At 45.8% G+C, this 20,145-nt stretch overlaps 1 protein-coding gene across 1 annotated transcript in view; it reads left to right on the plus strand.

The window, feature by feature from the left end:
* Positions 1 to 8,172: 8,172 nt before the first annotated feature.
* LOC141078022 (uncharacterized) overlaps positions 8,173 to 20,145 on the plus strand; it is a 53,786-nt gene continuing 41,813 nt past the window's right edge. The window contains exons 1-4 of the mRNA XM_073564820.1: positions 8,173 to 8,241; positions 8,314 to 8,394; positions 18,993 to 19,142; positions 19,272 to 19,451. Coding sequence (XP_073420921.1) covers positions 8,344 to 8,394; positions 18,993 to 19,142; positions 19,272 to 19,451 — 381 coding nt within the window. The 5' untranslated portion in view covers positions 8,173 to 8,241; positions 8,314 to 8,343. The remainder of the gene's footprint in view (positions 8,242 to 8,313; positions 8,395 to 18,992; positions 19,143 to 19,271; positions 19,452 to 20,145) is intronic.

Consider the following 20,145-nt stretch of genomic DNA (forward strand, 5'->3'; position numbering starts at 1 on the left):
CACCACACACAGTATAATCTTCTCACAGTATCACATCCCACCACACACAGTATAATCTTCTCACAGTATCACCATCCCCCCACACACAGTATAATCTTCTCACAGTACCACCATCCCACCACACACAGTGTAATCTTCTCACAGTATCACCATCCCACCACACACAGTATAATCTTCTCACAGTATCACCATCCCACCACACACAGTATAATCTCACAGTATCACCATCCCCCCACACATAGTATAATCTTCTTACAGTGTCACCATCCCACCATACACAGTATAATCTTCTCACAGTATCTCCATCCCCCCACACACAGTATAATCTTCTCACAGTATCACCATCCCACCACACACAGTATAATCTTCTCACAGTATCACCATCCCACCACACACAGTATAATCTTCTCACAGTATCACCATCCCACCACACACAGTATAATCTCACAGTATCACCATCCCACCACACACAGTATAATCTTCTCACAGTATCACCATCCCCCCACACACAGTATAATCTTCTTACAGTGTCACCATCCCACCACACACAGTATAATCTTCTCACAGTATCACCATCCCCCCCACACACAGTATAATCTTCTCACAGTATCACCATCCCCCCACACACAGTATAATCTTCTCACAGTATCACCATCCCACCACACACAGTATAATCTTCCCACAGTATCACCATCCCCCCACACACAGTATAATCTTCTCACAGTGTCACCATCCCACCACACACAGTATAATCTTCTCACAGTATCACCATCCCACCACACACAGTATAATCTTCTCACAGTATCACCATCTCACCACACACAGTATAATCTTCTCACAGTATCACCATCCCACCACACACAGTATAATCTTCTCACAGTACCACCATCCCACCACACACAGTATAATCTCACAGTATCACCATCCCACCACACAGTATAATCTTCTCACAGTATCACCATCCCACCACACACAGTATAATCTTCTCACAGTATCACATCCCACCACACACAGTATAATCTTCTCACAGTATCACCATCCCCCCACACACAGTATAATCTTCTCACAGTACCACCATCCCACCACACACAGTGTAATCTTCTCACAGTATCACCATCCCACCACACACAGTATAATCTTCTCACAGTATCACCATCCCACCACACACAGTATAATCTCACAGTATCACCATCCCCCCACACATAGTATAATCTTCTTACAGTGTCACCATCCCACCATACACAGTATAATCTTCTCACACTATCACCATCCCACCACACACAGTGTAATCTTCTCACAGTATCACCATCCCACCACACACAGTATAATCTTCTCACAGTATCACCATCCCACCACACACAGTATAATCTCACAGTATCACCATCCCCCCACACACAGTATAATCTTCTCACAGTACCACCATCCCACCACACACAGTATAATCTTCTCACACTATCACCATCCCACCACACACAGTATAATCTTCTCACAGTATCACCATCTCCCCACACACAGTATAATCGTCTCACAGTATCTCCATCCCACCACACACAGAATAATCTTCTCACAGTATCACCATCCCACCACACACAGTATAATCTTCTCACAGTATCACCATCCCACCACACACAGTATAATCTTCTCACAGTATCACCATCCCCCCATACACAGTATAATCTTCTCACAGTATCACCATCCCACCACACACAGTATAATCTTCTCACAGTATCACCATCCCCCCACACACAGTATAATCGTCTCACAGTATTTTCATCCCACCACACACCGAATAATCTCACAGTATCACCATCCCACCACACACAGTATAATCTTCTCACAGTATCACCATCCCACCACACACAGTATAATCTTCTCACAGTATCACCATCCCACCACACACAGTATAATCTTCTCACAGTATCACCATCCCACCACACACAGTATAATCTTCTCACAGTACCACCATCCCACCACACACAGTACAATCTTCTCACAGTATCACCATCCCACCACACACAGTATAATCTTCTCACAGTATCACCATCCCACCACACACAGTATAATCTTCTCACAGTATCACCATCCCACCACACACAGTATAATCTTCTCACAGTATCACCATCCCCCCACACACAGTATAATCTTCTCACAGTATCACCATCCCACCACACACAGTATAATCTTCTCACAGTACCACCATCCCACCATACACAGTATAATCTTCTCACAGTATCACCATCCCCCCACACACAGTATAATCTTCTCACAGTATCACCATCCCCCCACACACAGTATAATCTTCTCACAGTATCACCATCCCACCACACACAGTATAATCTTCTCACAGTACCACCATCCCACCACACACAGTATAATCTTCTCACAGTACCACCATCCCACCACACACAGTATAATCTTCTCACAGTATCACCATCCCCCCACACACAGTATAATCTTCTCACAGTATCACCATCCCCCCACACACAGTATAATCTTCTCACAGTATCACCATCCCACCACACACAGTATAATCTTCTCACACTACCACCATCCCCCCACACACAGTATAATCTTCTTACAGTGTCACCATCCCACCACACACAGTATAATCTCACAGTGTCACCATCCCACCACACACAGTATAATCTTCTCACAGTATCACCATCCCACCACACACAGTATAATCTTCTCACAGTATCACCATCTCACCACACACAGTATAATCTTCTCACAGTATCACCATCCCACCACACACAGTATAATCTTCTCACAGTACCACCATCCCACCACACACAGTATAATCTCACAGTATCACCATCCCACCACACAGTATAATCTTCTCACAGTATCACCATCCCACCACACACAGTATAATCTTCTCACAGTATCACATCCCACCACACACAGTATAATCTTCTCACAGTATCACCATCCCCCCACACACAGTATAATCTTCTCACAGTACCACCATCCCACCACACACAGTGTAATCTTCTCACAGTATCACCATCCCACCACACACAGTATAATCTTCTCACAGTATCACCATCCCACCACACACAGTATAATCTTCTCACAGTACCACCATCCCACCACACACAGTATAATCTCACAGTATCACCATCCCACCACACAGTATAATCTTCTCACAGTATCACCATCCCACCACACACAGTATAATCTTCTCACAGTATCACATCCCACCACACACAGTATAATCTTCTCACAGTATCACCATCCCCCCACACACAGTATAATCTTCTCACAGTACCACCATCCCACCACACACAGTGTAATCTTCTCACAGTATCACCATCCCACCACACACAGTATAATCTTCTCACAGTATCACCATCCCACCACACACAGTATAATCTCACAGTATCACTATCCCCCCACACATAGTATAATCTTCTTACAGTGTCACCATCCCACCATACACAGTATAATCTTCTCACAGTATCTCCATCCCCCCACACACAGTATAATCTTCTCACAGTATCACCATCCCACCACACACAGTATAATCTTCTCACAGTATCACCATCCCACCACACACAGTATAATCTTCTCACAGTATCACCATCCCACCACACACAGTATAATCTCACAGTATCACCATCCCCCCACACACAGTATAATCTTCTCACAGTACCACCATCCCACCACACACAGTATAATCTTCTCACACTATCACCATCCCACCACACACAGTATAATCTTCTCACAGTATCACCATCTCCCCACACACAGTATAATCGTCTCACAGTATCTCCATCCCACCACACACAGAATAATCTTCTCACAGTATCACCATCCCACCACACACAGTATAATCTTCTCACAGTATCACCATCCCACCACACACAGTATAATCTTCTCACAGTATCACCATCCCCCCATACACAGTATAATCTTCTCACAGTATCACCATCCCACCACACACAGTATAATCTTCTCACAGTATCACCATCCCCCCACACACAGTATAATCGTCTCACAGTATTTTCATCCCACCACACACCGAATAATCTCACAGTATCACCATCCCACCACACACAGTATAATCTTCTCACAGTATCACCATCCCACCACACACAGTATAATCTTCTCACAGTATCACCATCCCACCACACACAGTATAATCTTCTCACAGTATCACCTTCCCACCACACACAGTATAATCTTCTCACAGTACCACCATCCCACCACACACAGTACAATCTTCTCACAGTATCACCATCCCACCACACACAGTATAATCTTCTCACAGTATCACCATCCCACCACACACAGTATAATCTTCTCACAGTATCACCATCCCACCACACACAGTATAATCTTCTCACAGTATCACCATCCCCCCACACACAGTATAATCTTCTCACAGTATCACCATCCCACCACACACAGTATAATCTTCTCACAGTACCACCATCCCACCATACACAGTATAATCTTCTCACAGTATCACCATCCCCCCACACACAGTATAATCTTCTCACAGTATCACCATCCCCCCACACACAGTATAATCTTCTCACAGTATCACCATCCCACCACACACAGTATAATCTTCTCACAGTACCACCATCCCACCACACACAGTATAATCTTCTCACAGTACCACCATCCCACCACACACAGTATAATCTTCTCACAGTATCACCATCCCCCCACACACAGTATAATCTTCTCACAGTATCACCATCCCCCCACACACAGTATAATCTTCTCACAGTATCACCATCCCACCACACACAGTATAATCTTCTCACACTACCACCATCCCCCCACACACAGTATAATCTTCTTACAGTGTCACCATCCCACCACACACAGTATAATCTCACAGTGTCACCATCCCACCACACACAGTATAATCTTCTCACAGTATCACCATCCCACCACACACAGTATAATCTTCTCACAGTATCACCATCTCACCACACACAGTATAATCTTCTCACAGTATCACCATCCCACCACACACAGTATAATCTTCTCACAGTACCACCATCCCACCACACACAGTATAATCTCACAGTATCACCATCCCACCACACAGTATAATCTTCTCACAGTATCACCATCCCACCACACACAGTATAATCTTCTCACAGTATCACATCCCACCACACACAGTATAATCTTCTCACAGTATCACCATCCCCCCACACACAGTATAATCTTCTCACAGTACCACCATCCCACCACACACAGTGTAATCTTCTCACAGTATCACCATCCCACCACACACAGTATAATCTTCTCACAGTATCACCATCCCACCACACACAGTATAATCTTCTCACAGTACCACCATCCCACCACACACAGTATAATCTCACAGTATCACCATCCCACCACACAGTATAATCTTCTCACAGTATCACCATCCCACCACACACAGTATAATCTTCTCACAGTATCACATCCCACCACACACAGTATAATCTTCTCACAGTATCACCATCCCCCCACACACAGTATAATCTTCTCACAGTACCACCATCCCACCACACACAGTGTAATCTTCTCACAGTATCACCATCCCACCACACACAGTATAATCTTCTCACAGTATCACCATCCCACCACACACAGTATAATCTCACAGTATCACTATCCCCCCACACATAGTATAATCTTCTTACAGTGTCACCATCCCACCATACACAGTATAATCTTCTCACAGTATCTCCATCCCCCCACACACAGTATAATCTTCTCACAGTATCACCATCCCACCACACACAGTATAATCTTCTCACAGTATCACCATCCCACCACACACAGTATAATCTTCTCACAGTATCACCATCCCACCACACACTGTATAATCTCACAGTATCACCATCCCACCACACCCAGTATAATCTTCTCACAGTATCACCATCCCACCACACACAGTATAATCTTCTCACAGTATCACCATCCCCCCACACACAGTATAATCTTCTCACAGTATCACCATCCCACCACACACAGTATAATCTTCTCACAGTATCACCATCCCCCCACACACAGTATAATCTTCTCACAGTATCACCATCCCCCCACACACAGTATAATCTTCTCACAGTATCACCATCCCACCACACACAGTATAATCTTCTCACAGTATCACCATCCCACCACACACAGTATAATCTTCTCACAGTATCACCATCCCCCCACACACAGTATAATCTTCTCACAGTATCACCATCCCACCACACACAGTATAATCTTCTCACAGTATCACCATCCCCCCACACACAGTATAATCTTCTTACAGTGTCACCATCCCACCACACAGAGTATAATCTTCTCACAGTATCACCATCCCCCCCACACACAGTATAATCTTCTCACAGTATCACCATCCCCCCACACACAGTATAATCTTCTCACAGTATCACCATCCCACCACACACAGTATAATCTTCTCAGAGTATCACCATCCCCCCACACACAGTATAATCTTCTCACAGTGTCACCATCCCACCACACACAGTATAATCTTCTCACAGTATCACCATCCCACCACACACAGTATAATCTTCTCACAGTATCACCATCTCACCACACACAGTATAATCTTCTCACAGTATCACCATCCCACCACACACAGTATAATCTTCTCACAGTACCACCATCCCACCACACACAGTATAATCTCACAGTATCACCATCCCACCACACAGTATAATCTTCTCACAGTATCACCATCCCACCACACACAGTATAATCTTCTCACAGTATCACATCCCACCACACAGTATAATCTTCTCACAGTATCACCATCCCCCCACACACAGTATAATCTTCTCACAGTACCACCATCCCACCACACACAGTGTAATCTTCTCACAGTATCACCATCCCACCACACACAGTATAATCTTCTCACAGTATCACCATCCCACCACACACAGTATAATCTCACAGTATCACCATCCCCCCACACATAGTATAATCTTCTTACAGTGTCACCATCCCACCATACACAGTATAATCTTCTCACAGTATCTCCATCCCCCCACACACAGTATAATCTTCTCACAGTATCACCATCCCACCACACACAGTATAATCTTCTCACAGTATCACCATCCCACCACACACAGTATAATCTTCTCACAGTATCACCATCCCACCACACACAGTATAATCTCACAGTATCACCATCCCACCACACCCAGTATAATCTTCTCACAGTATCACCATCCCACCACACACAGTATAATCTTCTCACAGTATCACCATCCCCCCACACACAGTATAATCTTCTCACAGTATCACCATCCCACCACACACAGTATAATCTTCTCACAGTATCACCATCCCACCACACACAGTATAATCTTCTCACAGTATCACCATCCCACCACACACAGTATAGTCTTCTCACAGTATCACCATCCCACCACACACAGTATAATCTTCTCACAGTATCACCATCCCACCACACACAGTATAACCTTCTCACAGTATCACCATCCCCCACACACAGTATAATCTTCTCACAGTATCACCATCCCACCACACACAGTATAATCTCACAGTATCACCATCCCACCACACACAGTATAATCTTCTCACAGTATCACCATCTCACCACACACAGTATAATCTTCTCACAGTATCACCATCCCACCACACACAGTATAATCTCACAGTATCACGATCCCCCCACACACAGTATAATCTTGTCACAGTGTCACCATCCCACCACACACAGTATAATCTCACAGTATCTCCATCCCCCACACACAGTATAATCTTCTCACAGTATCACCATCCCCCACACACAGTATAATCTTCTCACAGTATCACCATCCCCCCACACACAGTATAATCTTCTCACAGTACCACCATCCCACCACACACAGTATAATCTCCTCACAGTATCACCATCTCCCCACACACAGTATAATCTTCTCACAGTACCACCATCCCACCACACACAGTATAATCTTCTCACAGTGTCACCATCCCCCCACACACAGTATAATCTCCTCACAGTATCACCATCCCACCACACACAGTATAATCACCGGGCCCGGACGTCACTTCCGGTCATGTCACCGTGCCCGAACGTCACTTCCGGTCGTGTCACCGGGCCCGGACGTCACTTCCGGTCGTGTCATTAAAGGTGCCGCCCTTCATTCAGGAAGTGTCGGCATCGCTGAGACGGGGCAGACTGTGAGCAGTGGAGCGGATCTGCAGCGTGGCAGGACAGAAGACGCAACAGCGGTATGCAGGGCCCTGCGGTGTATGGACCGGACACCACCTCCCGGCCACTTACACGGTTTGATGTCTCCACAGGCAGACAGCCACAGGAAACCTTATCCATCGATGATGGAGGACCAGGCGAAGACGGAGACAGGAACGAAAAGCCAGGGTCATGTGAGTAGCCTCATATGAGGTCATGGCAGGGCCCCAGTAAGACAGACCCCACAGAACACGTACTTTATGTGTTCCAGGGGGGAACCTCCACCTCAGAAAGGAAGAAGAAAGATAAGAAGTGTCCTGTCTGCTCTAAGAAGCTAAAGGACACATGGCAGAAAACCCTCTGCGACGCATGTACAAAGCGCATAATGGGGGAAGAACAGGCTACGCTCATGTCTAACATGAGGGCAATAATTAGAGAGGAAGTACAAGCTTCGGTGTCCGGAGCCATGTCCCAAGCCCCGCAGATGAACCCTCAGGCATCCAGAAAGAGGCAGAGGGAGACGGGCATGTCTTCTGAGGACATCCTGTCCGAATCAGACGCAGAGGAGGAGGAGGAGATCAGGGAGCACCCAGAAAGAGGAAGAAAGTATCTCTTTGCGTCCGGCAATACGGATGAGCTATTGGGGGCAGTCCGGCAGACTACGCAGGTTAAGGAACCCCCGACTACCCTCTCAATACAGGATGAGATGTTCGGGGGTCTGCGCTCCCAGACCTCAATGGTCTTCCCAGTAAATACCCATATACGGGCCATGATATTGGATGAATGGGAGGAAGCAGAGAAAAAATTGAGTATCCCCCGAGACTTCAGGCTTCGCCTGCCGTTTGACCCAGAAGAGGTCAAGGTCTGGGAAGAGGTCCCTAAAATCGATATCCCAGTAGCAAGGGTATCAAAAAAGACAGCAATTCCGTTCGAAGACTCTTCAAGCTTAAAGGAGCCCCTAGATCTGAAGGCAGACGGGCTCTTGAAGAGGGCCTGGGAGAGTTCAGCGGCAGTCATAAAAACAAATATAGCCGCGACATCAGTGGCACGCTCCATGCATCTATGAATAGATGATTTAGAGGAGCATCTGTCAGATAGAACTCCGAGGGAAACTATTCTAAAATCCCTTCCCTTACTAAAACTAGCCACGGGGTTTTTGGCTGACGCCTCAGCAGAGTCCGTTAGATTTACGGCCAGAACCCAATCATTGTCCAACACAGCCGGAAGAGCTATCTGGCTTAAAAGTTGGTCGGGTGACATGCAGTCAAAGAATAAACTGTGCTCAATTCCCTTCTCAGGGGGTAGAGTCTTCGGACCTGTGCTTGATGATATCTTAGAGAAGGCGTCAGACGAAAAAAGGGGTTCCCTGAAGAGAAACGTAAGAGGTATCAGCCCTTTCGTAGACCCCGTTACAATCAGAGAACGGACTACAGAGGGAAGGGGAAGTCATGTCGATGCAGCTACCCCAAAGGGAGTGAGGGTAGAAATAGGAGCAGAGATACCATCTTCTCTGGCCCAGGGTCTAGCTCCCGGAAGAAATGACGCCACCAGTGTAGGGGGGCGACTGCTCAGGTTCAGGGAAGAATGGCGGGAGGTTACCACCAGCCCCTGGGTACTGCAAGTTTTCTCAAGGATACAGGATAGAATTCAGCTCCCTACCCTCAAACAGGTTACTAGTGACCAGCTCTCGACTCTCTCCGGCCTCCCCCATGTGGTTAGATATCCAGGACCTCCTAGAAATGGAGGCAATCATACCAGTTCCCACGCAAGAAGAGGGAAGGGGACACTACTCGAGCCTCTTCGCGATAAAAAAAAACCGTCGGGGGAGACCAGGACCATAATAAATCTCAAGCCATTAAACAAGTGGCTATCGAACAAACGCTTCAAGATGGAATCAATAAGATCCACGATTCCACTCCTGGGAGAAGCGGTGGTAATGTGCACATTAGATCTAAAAAGCGTATATTACCACGTCCCCATCCACCCAGACCACCAAAAATATCTCAGGTTTGCGGTCGAAAAGGAGGGCAGGGTTCACCACTACCAGTTTCGCTGTCTCCCTTTCGGCCTAGCATCAGCCCCAAGAGTTTTCACGAAGGTAATGGTAGAGGTTGTGGCCTATCTAAGAGCCCAAAACATCACGGTGGTCCCGTACTTAGACGACTTCTTGATCATAGCAGATTCAGCAGCCCAGCTCAGAGTCGACTGTCAGTCCTCGATCGCCACACTTGGGTTGGATAATAAATTGGTCGAAATCAGATCTTATACCCAAGCCCAGAATAAAATTTTTAGGGGTCATGCTGTATTCGGAAAGAAGAATGTCCTATCTTCCAGAAGAAAAGCAGACCAACATACCAAAGAAGATCCGCCAATTCTCAAAGAACCGAGTGTCGATCAGAGATGCAATGAGGATTCTGGGACTGATGACTTCGTGTATCTCCTGTGTCAGATGGAGTCAATTCCACTCCCGCAAACTACAACGGGCAGTCCTAGCGTCCTGGGACAGAAGGCAGGACTCACTGGACAAGAAAATCCAGTTAATCCCCCAGGTCAGAAGGTCGCTACTGTGGTGGACCGTCCTGAGAAACCTAAAAACCGGTGTCTCATGGATTCAGTCCCCAGAGATCGTAGTAACCACGGACGCAAGTCTGTACGGCTGGGGGGGACACATCGGAGGGGAGTATTATCAGGGGCGATGGAGTCGAGAGGACAGCAACAGGTCCTCCAACTTCAGAGAGCTAAAAGCGGTCTGGAAGGTACTACTCGTCGCCTGGCCTCGGGTGAAGAACAGGCACGTCAATATATTCTCAGACAATACCACAACAGTACACAAACAAGAAGTATTCAGCTCACTCCTCTTCACTCCTGATCACACCTCCGACGCACGGAAACACCCTGACCCGGGTGTATAGTGCATGCATAACATAAAGAAGGATTTTTCCAGCGTCTCCAGGAGATAAAATAATAATTGCTTTATTGAGAATATAAAATCTTCATACCATCAGGTAAAAACGACATAAAGAGGCGTATGGAGGGGAGCAATTTCCTACGCGTTTCACCCTAAGAGGGCTTAATCATGGAATGCGTAAGAAAGGTCTCCAAACAAATATTTAAACACATCAAGAAAACAGGTGAACCAATTAGGTGAAAAACATACCCATTCATTTAGCATGAACAAAACCAAATTTAAATCTACTGTGCAAAGGATGGAGACCAACACACAAAAAGAATGTAATGACAAAAAAGATCAAAAAAAGAAGGGAGGAAAAAAAGAAAGAAAAAAAAATTTTTTTTTACCACAACAGTAGCCTTTCTCCGCCATCAGGGCGGACCAAAGCACCCGGCGCTACAGGGCTTAGCAGACCAGATCTTCAGATGGGCGGAAAGAGAGGTCCTCTCAATCTCAGCAGTACATCTGGAGGGCACCAGCAACCAGGTTGCGGACTTTCTCAGCAGAAGAAGAATAACCACAATGGACTGGGAGCTCAACGAAGACGTATTCAGCAGCCTGTGCGATCGCTGGGGACAACCAGAAATAGACCTGTTTGCGGACAAGGAGAATACAAAGGTCAGAGCCTTTTACTCCCTAAACCCGGCAGGAAACCCGACAGGGATAGACGCTCTGTCACAGCCGTGGAACACGGGCCTACTGTACGCCTTCCCGCCTCTAGCTCTCATCCCAAGGGTTCTCAGGAAGATCTACGAGGACAGAGCCAGGGTCATATTGGTGGTTCCCTATTGGCCAAGAAGAAGCTGGTTTCCTCTACTCAGGAAGACATCACGGGAAGATCCCATTCTTCTGCCAGAAAAGAAGACCTTCTTCACCAGGGTCCGGTCTTCCACAAAAGGCCAGAAGCCCACAAGCTATCAGCCTGGATCCTGAGCGGCAGGTCCTAAGAACAAAGGGTCTATCGGATGAAGTTATATCCACTCTACAAGCAAGTAGGAAGCCCGTAACAGCAGCAATATATAACAAAATTTGGAAAAAATTTTGCAGCTTCTGTGGAGAGGCGACAGTCGAAACTGACCAACCCCACATCCCGAAGATCCTTGACTTCCTACAGGCAGGGTTCAAAAAGGGCCTCAGACCCAGCACCCTGAGAGTGCAGATTGCGGCCTTAAGCGTGTTCTGTGACACAACCCTATCATCTCACCCCTGGATAACCCGGTTTTCAAGGGCTGTGCAGAGACTTAAGCCCTTGATTAGAAGGACCGTCCCTCCTTGGGACCTTAATCTAGTGCTTAACGCGCTATGTAGACAGCCATACCAGCTAGGGGTAGAAATATCTATCGGTAACCTCTCTCTGAAGACAGCGTTCTTAGTGGCTGTTACGTCAGCCAAAAGACTAGGGGAACTCCAGGCCCTATCAATTCAGGATCCATACTTACAAATATTCGACGACCGGTTAGTCCTGAAACTCGACCCGGCTTTTCTCCCCAAGGTGATCTCAGATTCGAACATGAATCAGGAGGTAGTGCTCCCCTCATTTTGTCAGTTTCCTAAAAATAGCAAGGAGGAAGCTTACCATAACCTGGATGTTAGGGAAACAGTGCTCAGATACCTGGACGCAACCAGGCCTTGGAGGCAGGATAGTAATCTCTTTGTCCAGTTCAGAGGCCCTAACAAGGGGAAAAAGGCATCGAAATCCACAATAGCAAGGTGGATTAAATCCATTATTAGCACAACGTATAGAGTACAGGGTCAGAGCCCCCCGGGGAGCCTTGGAGCCCACTCAACTAGGGCCATGGCCTCATCGTGGGCAGAGAGGGGCGGAGCCTCGGCAGAACAGATCTGCAGAGCCGCATCTTGGGCCAGTCTCAGTACGTTTTCTAAACACTATAAGTTAGACGTGGCCTCCGCACAATTGGCATTTGGGAGAAAGGTACTCCACGCGGTAGTCCCACCCTAGGACCAATATTCTTTGGTACTACTCCAGGTGTGCTGTCAGGTGGTGACCTGGAAAACAGTAATTAGACCTACCGGTAATTGTGTTTCCAGGAATCCATCCTGACAGCACTATTAGTTCCCTCCTGACAAACATGGCCATGCAATTGTGATGTAACATGTGTATGGAAAATGTTGATTTGAATAAAATTTCTTTTTTGTCTGAATCCATCCAGAGGTGTTACTTTGAGAAATCACTGTGGGATGGTAGGGGGAGGGTCCTTTTAAACTCTCGTGGTTTCCTGTCCCACTACGGATGAGAAGGACGTCCTCCAGGTGTGCTGTCAGGATGGATTCCTGGAAACACAATTACCGGTAGGTCTAATTACCGTTTTTTGTAGAGGGAGGGTGTAAACTCTGATAGTGTAACAAACTGTTGCAGTCAGTAGATTTGGTGTAAACATCAGAGATCAGAAGACAATATACCGTTAGAATCCTAAATAATCAGGGTGTCCAAAAATTTCATCTTATGTGTGTCATGAGATATGGTGAATGTAATACCCGGCCAAGAGGAATTGAGTATATTGAAAAATGAATGAAGGGACTCCAACGTGCCCCATATGCAAAAGACATCATCAATATAACGTCTCCACAGAAGGACATGACAGATGAATAGGTCGTTTTTATAGATGGTACTTTCCTCAAAGACTGACATATCGCAATTTGCATACGTGGGTGCTACGTTAGAGCCCATCGCGGTACCACGGATCTGTAGGTAAAAGGTGTCCTGAAATAAAAAGTGATTAGTGGTAAGGACAAGTGTTAGTAATTCAATACAAAGATTAATTTGGTCAGGATCCATGTTTGAATTAGTGAGTAAACGATGGACTGAGTTAATGCCTTCAATGTGTGGAATCGATGTGTAAAGGTCTTTCACATCTAGTGATACCAGAATTGCATGTGACGGGATGGTACCCAAGTCCCTTAGAACGTTGAGAAAAAATCCTGTGTCCAATATAAAGGATTTGGATTCACGAATTAATGGGGTCAGAATTTTTTCGAGGAAGATGGCAATGAAGGAAAGGGTAGAATCACTTGAGGCGACTATCGGTCTACCAGGAGGATGTTGTAAGTTTTTGTGAATTTTTGGTAGAGTATAGAAGACAGGTATCACTGGGTTAACGTTGTTTAGAAATTCACATGTCTTAGTGTCGAGGACCCCTAAGGTAGAAAATTTGCTAAATAGCTCAGAAATCCTAGTTCTTATGGAGCTTGTGGGGTCTTTGGTAAGTGGCTGGTAGATAGTGTTATCATTAAGTTGGCGTAATATCTCGGCGAGGTAATCAGACTTATTCATTACTACAATAGCGCCACCTTTATCAGCTGACTTGATAATTAAATTCTTATCATCCTGTAGGGATTGCAGAGTGTTATGAGCTCATTTTCTGCTCCACCAGTTGAGAGTTCCCCTTCCGTTCTCCCTCTGGTGGTGACAGGAGGTAGTGATGTTGGTTTGAGTGGTAGTGATCAGCCACCTGGTGAGGAAGATAATGATTGGATCTCTGGAGTATCAGACTGGATATAAGACAGCCGACGCCCTATCCAGGTGCTGGTGATTCAGTCTGCTTCTCAGGTCTAGGACTCAGCTCTGTTCCAGTCTTCTCAAGATAAGTTTGTTTTTGCTAATGTTCACACTTGCTCTTGTTGGTCTTTTCAGTTTTTTGTGTGGTCAGCCAGCCCAGCTGGGCTATGCTGAATTTCCACTCTTATTTGCCAAATTACCTTTTTTTGGTCCCTTAGGCCGGTTTCACATTTGCGTTTCAGGGCGCAGCGACGGCCTGCGCACGGCTGCCGCTAAGCCCCGCCCCCTGCCGTGCCTCCGCCGGTAGCTCCGCCTCCGGGCGCATGACGCTGCATGCGTCATTTGTCCCCTATCTTTATCACTGAGGACGCAGGCCGTGTGCAGTATGTGTTTTGGCGGCGCCTGCGTCCTTTTGACGGTGCGCCGACCAGTGCCAAACGCAACCTGTTGCAATTTGGTTGCGCTCGGCGCACCGTCAAAAGGACGGAGGCGCGGTAGGGGGCGGTGCTTAGCGGCAGCCGTGTGCAGGTCGTCGCTGCGCCCTGAAACGCAAATATGAAACCGGCCTTATTAGATTGGCCTCTTTTTGCTCTGTCTCAGAATATTTCAGAGTGCTGATATAGTGGGAGAAGTCTAGTGACTTCAGGGTTAATTTTGCTATCAGTTGTGTTGGACATTTTGTAGGGGTTTTTTGGCAGACTGCAGACAGTGTCTTTCCTTTCCTGTCCTTTCTAGTTAGTCGGGCCCCATCGTTTGCTCAGCCTATTTTCCTTCCTTTGTGTGTTCATCTTTTTTCACCATCAATATATGTGGGGGGCTGTCTCTCCTTTGGGGTCTGCACTGGGGCAGTTAGTTTTCCCCTTTTCCTGCTTTAGGCTTATTTAGTTCTCCAGTTGTGACGAGGCTTCTAGGACCATCGTAGGAACGCTCCACAACTGCTGCTAGTTGTGTGGTTAGGATCAGGGGTCTGCAGTCTGTATAGTTACCAACCTCTTTGGTTTTCTGAGACTTAGCTTGTATTGTTTTTTATTTCCTCCTTGGCTACCCGTTCATAACAGCAGAGCTTGGCGTTCAGTAGTGGATAAGTTAGGTGGGTAGTATAGTTTGCTTTTATCAATGTTGGTTCTTAGTGACTGAAAAGAGTCCTGTACGAACTCTATGAATGTTTCAACAGCGTGTGACGCTTGAGGCGGCCGAAAGTGGCTTTTGGTGCGTAGGCCTAGGCTCTGAGATGACAATAATTTAGGCTGTTCGTTATTCGGTGGGTTAGACGGTACTGGTGTTGTTACTTGTTACTTATGACTTGTGTTTTGAAACTGTTAAACTGTAAAGCGCTGCGGAATATGTAGGTGCTATATAAATAAAGATTATTATTATTACTGGAGAGGGGACCTTAGAGAAGTGTACTTTTAATCTTAAAGAGCGAAAAAAACGTTGTAAATCCATTTCGAGATCAAATGTGCGACATCTATAAGTAGGACAAAAAGAAAGTCCTTTTTGAAGTACATGGTATTCAGAGATACCCAGTGCTCTAGAGGAAATGTTGATTACTAATGAGTAGGTACCTGTAATCTCGTCACTCTCGTTGGGTCTCGATTTTTTTGTGGTTCGCCCCTTCCCCCGTCTGGTCTTCTTCTTTGAGGAAAGCGGCGTCTCTGTCCTAAAAAATTCGTTGAACTGGATGGGAAAGGTCCTTGGTCCTGATCGGACCCCGAAGTAGAGTAATCTGTAGAGGTACGTGTGGTCTGACGACTGGTAGCGCGGCGGGAGTGGGAGTCTTGCCATCTATAGAGACTATTGGATTGATAGTCCTCAGCGTCCCTGGTAAATTTGATGCGTTTTCTGTTCTCCTTTTCCTTACGATGTGGATCCACGTGGGTCTTCATCTGAGCCTTTAGTGTACTCAGTTCATCTGGGGTACCGAGGGTGGATAGTTGTGATTCAAAACTCTTGATCTTCTCTGTGATAGTTTCAATGGCCTTCTGTAGGTGTTCTATGGTGAGGGTCATTAATCAAATGAACATTTATTAAGAATTTGTTCATATCTAGTGCAATATTCCGGGGTGTCACGGAAGAGTGTTGGACGGAGTGAGACTCGAAGGCCCCGTGGAATTCTTTGTACCCGAAGGTACTCAGAGAGAGTGGCGCAGTGCAACTCGAGATTGGTGTGGTGACGAAGTTCTCGCTCAAGGTCTCTGCCCCATGTTTCGCGGGGTGGTACCTTTACGAATTCACTGGAGAATTTTGATTGAGCCAAAATATTTGAGGTCTCATCAATGTTGTAGGAGAAAGTAGAGGAGGAGGTCATGACCAGACAGTGTGCAGACACGTAAGGGAGATACATCTAGGAAAAAACACCGTGTGCACAACTGTGGTGGTGCCGAGGTAGGACCGCTAAGAAATACCTCACACATATCCCCTCTGTCTCATTTTATTGCCCTCACACTGCAGTAATATGCATTCTTCAGAGAGGTGAAGCACATGGCCATTCTCTTTCTCTGACGTCACAACCTAGCTCTCGCCCATTGGCCCAACCTCCGTGCCTGTCAAGGGCTTTGTCCCGCCTCGTCTTCTCTTATCTCAGCACAACCTGTGGAACACAGCCTCCAGGAGGACCAGGCTTGCGCTTTCCCTGCCAGACAGAGAAGGTAAAACTTCATTTACACTATGACATTTTTACTACTGGCGGCACTTAACACTTTACCGCCAGCTAACGGCAGTCTATATTCTATCTGCCCTACAGACTCCAGCAGCACACTGACATTTGGTGTGTATCAGGCTGCAGTGTCACCTCATTCACTACTGAATAGAGATTCATTTAACACCATCACTCATCTTCCTTAAGGCTTTACAGGGACAGACAATCCAAGTACAGACAATCTTTGAGCACGGTATGTCCTAATCCTCAGCTATTCCTTCTGATCTGACCACTGAATATATTTTTGGTCCCTAACTGAGTTGGATGTTCCATTTATATTATTATGACCAGAATCCATTTATTAATGTAGTTTTCTATATACTTTATTTATGGTTACACTTTGCTTGTTCATTTGTTTTATTTTGTTTTATTTTTTTCTTCACCTTGTAGTAACTGATGAAGGTCTTGTTTGGTACTACAAATAAACTGTTCCATTTAAGTTGAGTGCCAGGTTTTCATTATACTATATATGGTTTGGGAACCTACCTCGGCACCACCACAGTTGTGCACACGGTGTTTTTTCCTAATCATCTGTCGGGAGGCCCCCAAATACATTACATGGTCGGCCAAACCCCCCAAAATCAGTGCGTTCATGGAACTTTACTCTAATGTGTATGGGGGCGTTATAAGGTAACTTATTGGATGTTGCCTCTGGCCCGGCCTAATAGACCTTCATACATTGCAGCCCAGACCCCATTATTAGGCATGTAAGTATCGGAGTAACTAGGCCGCCCCATACTATCGAGTACTTGGAGGCGGGGGGCATTCAGCCAAACTCTGTCACACCTTCTTAGATGCCATGTTTGCTTTTCAGGGTTTTTGTTGCAGCCTCCTCTGTGCCGTCCCTGCGGTGTACATCTATGTTCTGGGGACCAAAAAGATTCATTTCTTTGTAATAAATGTTTAACATGTTACAAATTATAAAATGTGTCTTCTGCTTTTTTATTTTTACAAGAATTGTTGGGGCCAATTTTCTTTAGAAACATTTTAATATCGGCTTTTCTGGAGTTTTTCTTGTAATATAGGAAAGTCTAAGGCCAGAAATAATCCCCATAAATCACTGTACATGGAGACTTTGGGATCAGATCATTTCTGGCCGTTGTGTTTGTGGAAACAAAAAATATTTTCTAAAAGCCTCAAACTTCTGTGTGTGACTCAGAGCTGAGATCTAACGTGATGGAAGCTTCCAGTGCGGGGAAGACGGGAAACCTTCATATAGACGGCCGGTGGGGATGGAGTCAGTGACCGACTCTGGCCACATCTGTCTCTAGAGCCGCAGTAGAAGATGAAGATGTCGTCCTCATCATGAAGGAGTTATTTCTCATGTCGCGTGTAATGAATATCTCCTGCAGTATTGCTAATGCCGATTCCAGTGTCGGTAATGAGACGAGAATTAGCATTATGGAAGATGAGTCTATGAGGAACGTGTTCAGCTGCAGACTCCGAGGAGGAAACTGCTTGTTGTCTGTGGCCTAAATATATAGGTTTTATTAGTAGATGTCAGGGAAGAAAACTAAACCCTGTAAGATAATAAATCTCCTCATATGTTTCCCTTATTATCTCCAGTAATTGTATTATTACACAGGATTCTTATGATGTTACATCGGATCATCTTCTTCTCATTCAGGTCTCTACAATATCGGATCCTCTCAGTGAAGATCTTCTACAGAAGAGAATTTTCCTGATTTACCCATCAAGGATGGATATGGACAGAGACAAGATGGCGGAGAGGATGTTACACCTCACCCTAGAGATCCTCTTCCGTCTCACTGGAGAGGTGAGAGATCCTGATGACGTCACATTACATCATTCTTATCTATGGGAATAACAGATGGACAGAACTGGAGAGGTGAGGACTCTGGAACTGTCTGTAGTGAGATTTATTAATGTGTCTCTCCATAACCAGGATTACACAGTGGTGAAGAAGACCTCTAGTGATCGCTGTCAGGACCCTGTGTCTGAGGGATGTGGAAGACCCCTGAGCCCAATCACGGGGCCTCCACCTCACCCCCTGATCCATGAGGACATCAATGACCAGAAGATCCTAGAACTCATCTACAAGATGATTGAGCTGCTGACTGGAGAGGTGACACTGCTGGGAATGCTGGGACATTATACAGTCATGGCCAAAAGTTTAGAGAATGACACAAATATTATATTTTCACATGATCTGCTGGCCTCTGGTTTTTATGTGTGTTTGTCAGATGTTTTTATCACATACAGAAATATAATTGCAATCATATTATGAGTAACAGAAGGTTATATTGACAGTTAGAATGAGTTAATGCAGCAAGTCAATATTCGCAGTGTTGACCCTTCTTCTTCAGGACCTCAGCAATTCTCCCTGGCATGCTCTCAATTAACGTCTGGATCAAATCCTGACTGATAGCAGTCCATTCTTGCAAAATCAATGCTTTTATTTTGTCTGAATTTGAAGGTTTTTGTTTGTCCACCCGTCTCTTGATGATTGACCACAAGTTCTCAATGGTATTAAGATCTGGGGAGTTTCCAGGCCATGGTCCCAAAATCTCTATGTTTTGTTCCCTGAGCCATTTAGTTATCACCTTTGCTTTATGGCAAGGTGCTCCATCATGTTGAAAAAGGCATTGTTGATCGCCAAACTGCTCTTGGACGGTTGGGAGAAGTTGCTCTTGGAGGACATTCTGGTACCATTCTTTATTCATGGCTGTGTTTTTAGGCAAGACTGAGAGAGAGCCCATTCCCTTGGCTGAGAAGCAACCCCACACATGAATGGTTTCAGGATGCTTGACAGTTGGCAT

The sequence above is a fragment of the Dendrobates tinctorius genome, unplaced genomic scaffold (genome assembly GCF_039654945.1).
Source record: "Dendrobates tinctorius isolate UK_male_01 unplaced genomic scaffold, ASM3965494v1 ptg000491l, whole genome shotgun sequence".
In the NCBI taxonomy this organism is placed as follows: Eukaryota; Metazoa; Chordata; class Amphibia; order Anura; family Dendrobatidae; genus Dendrobates; species Dendrobates tinctorius.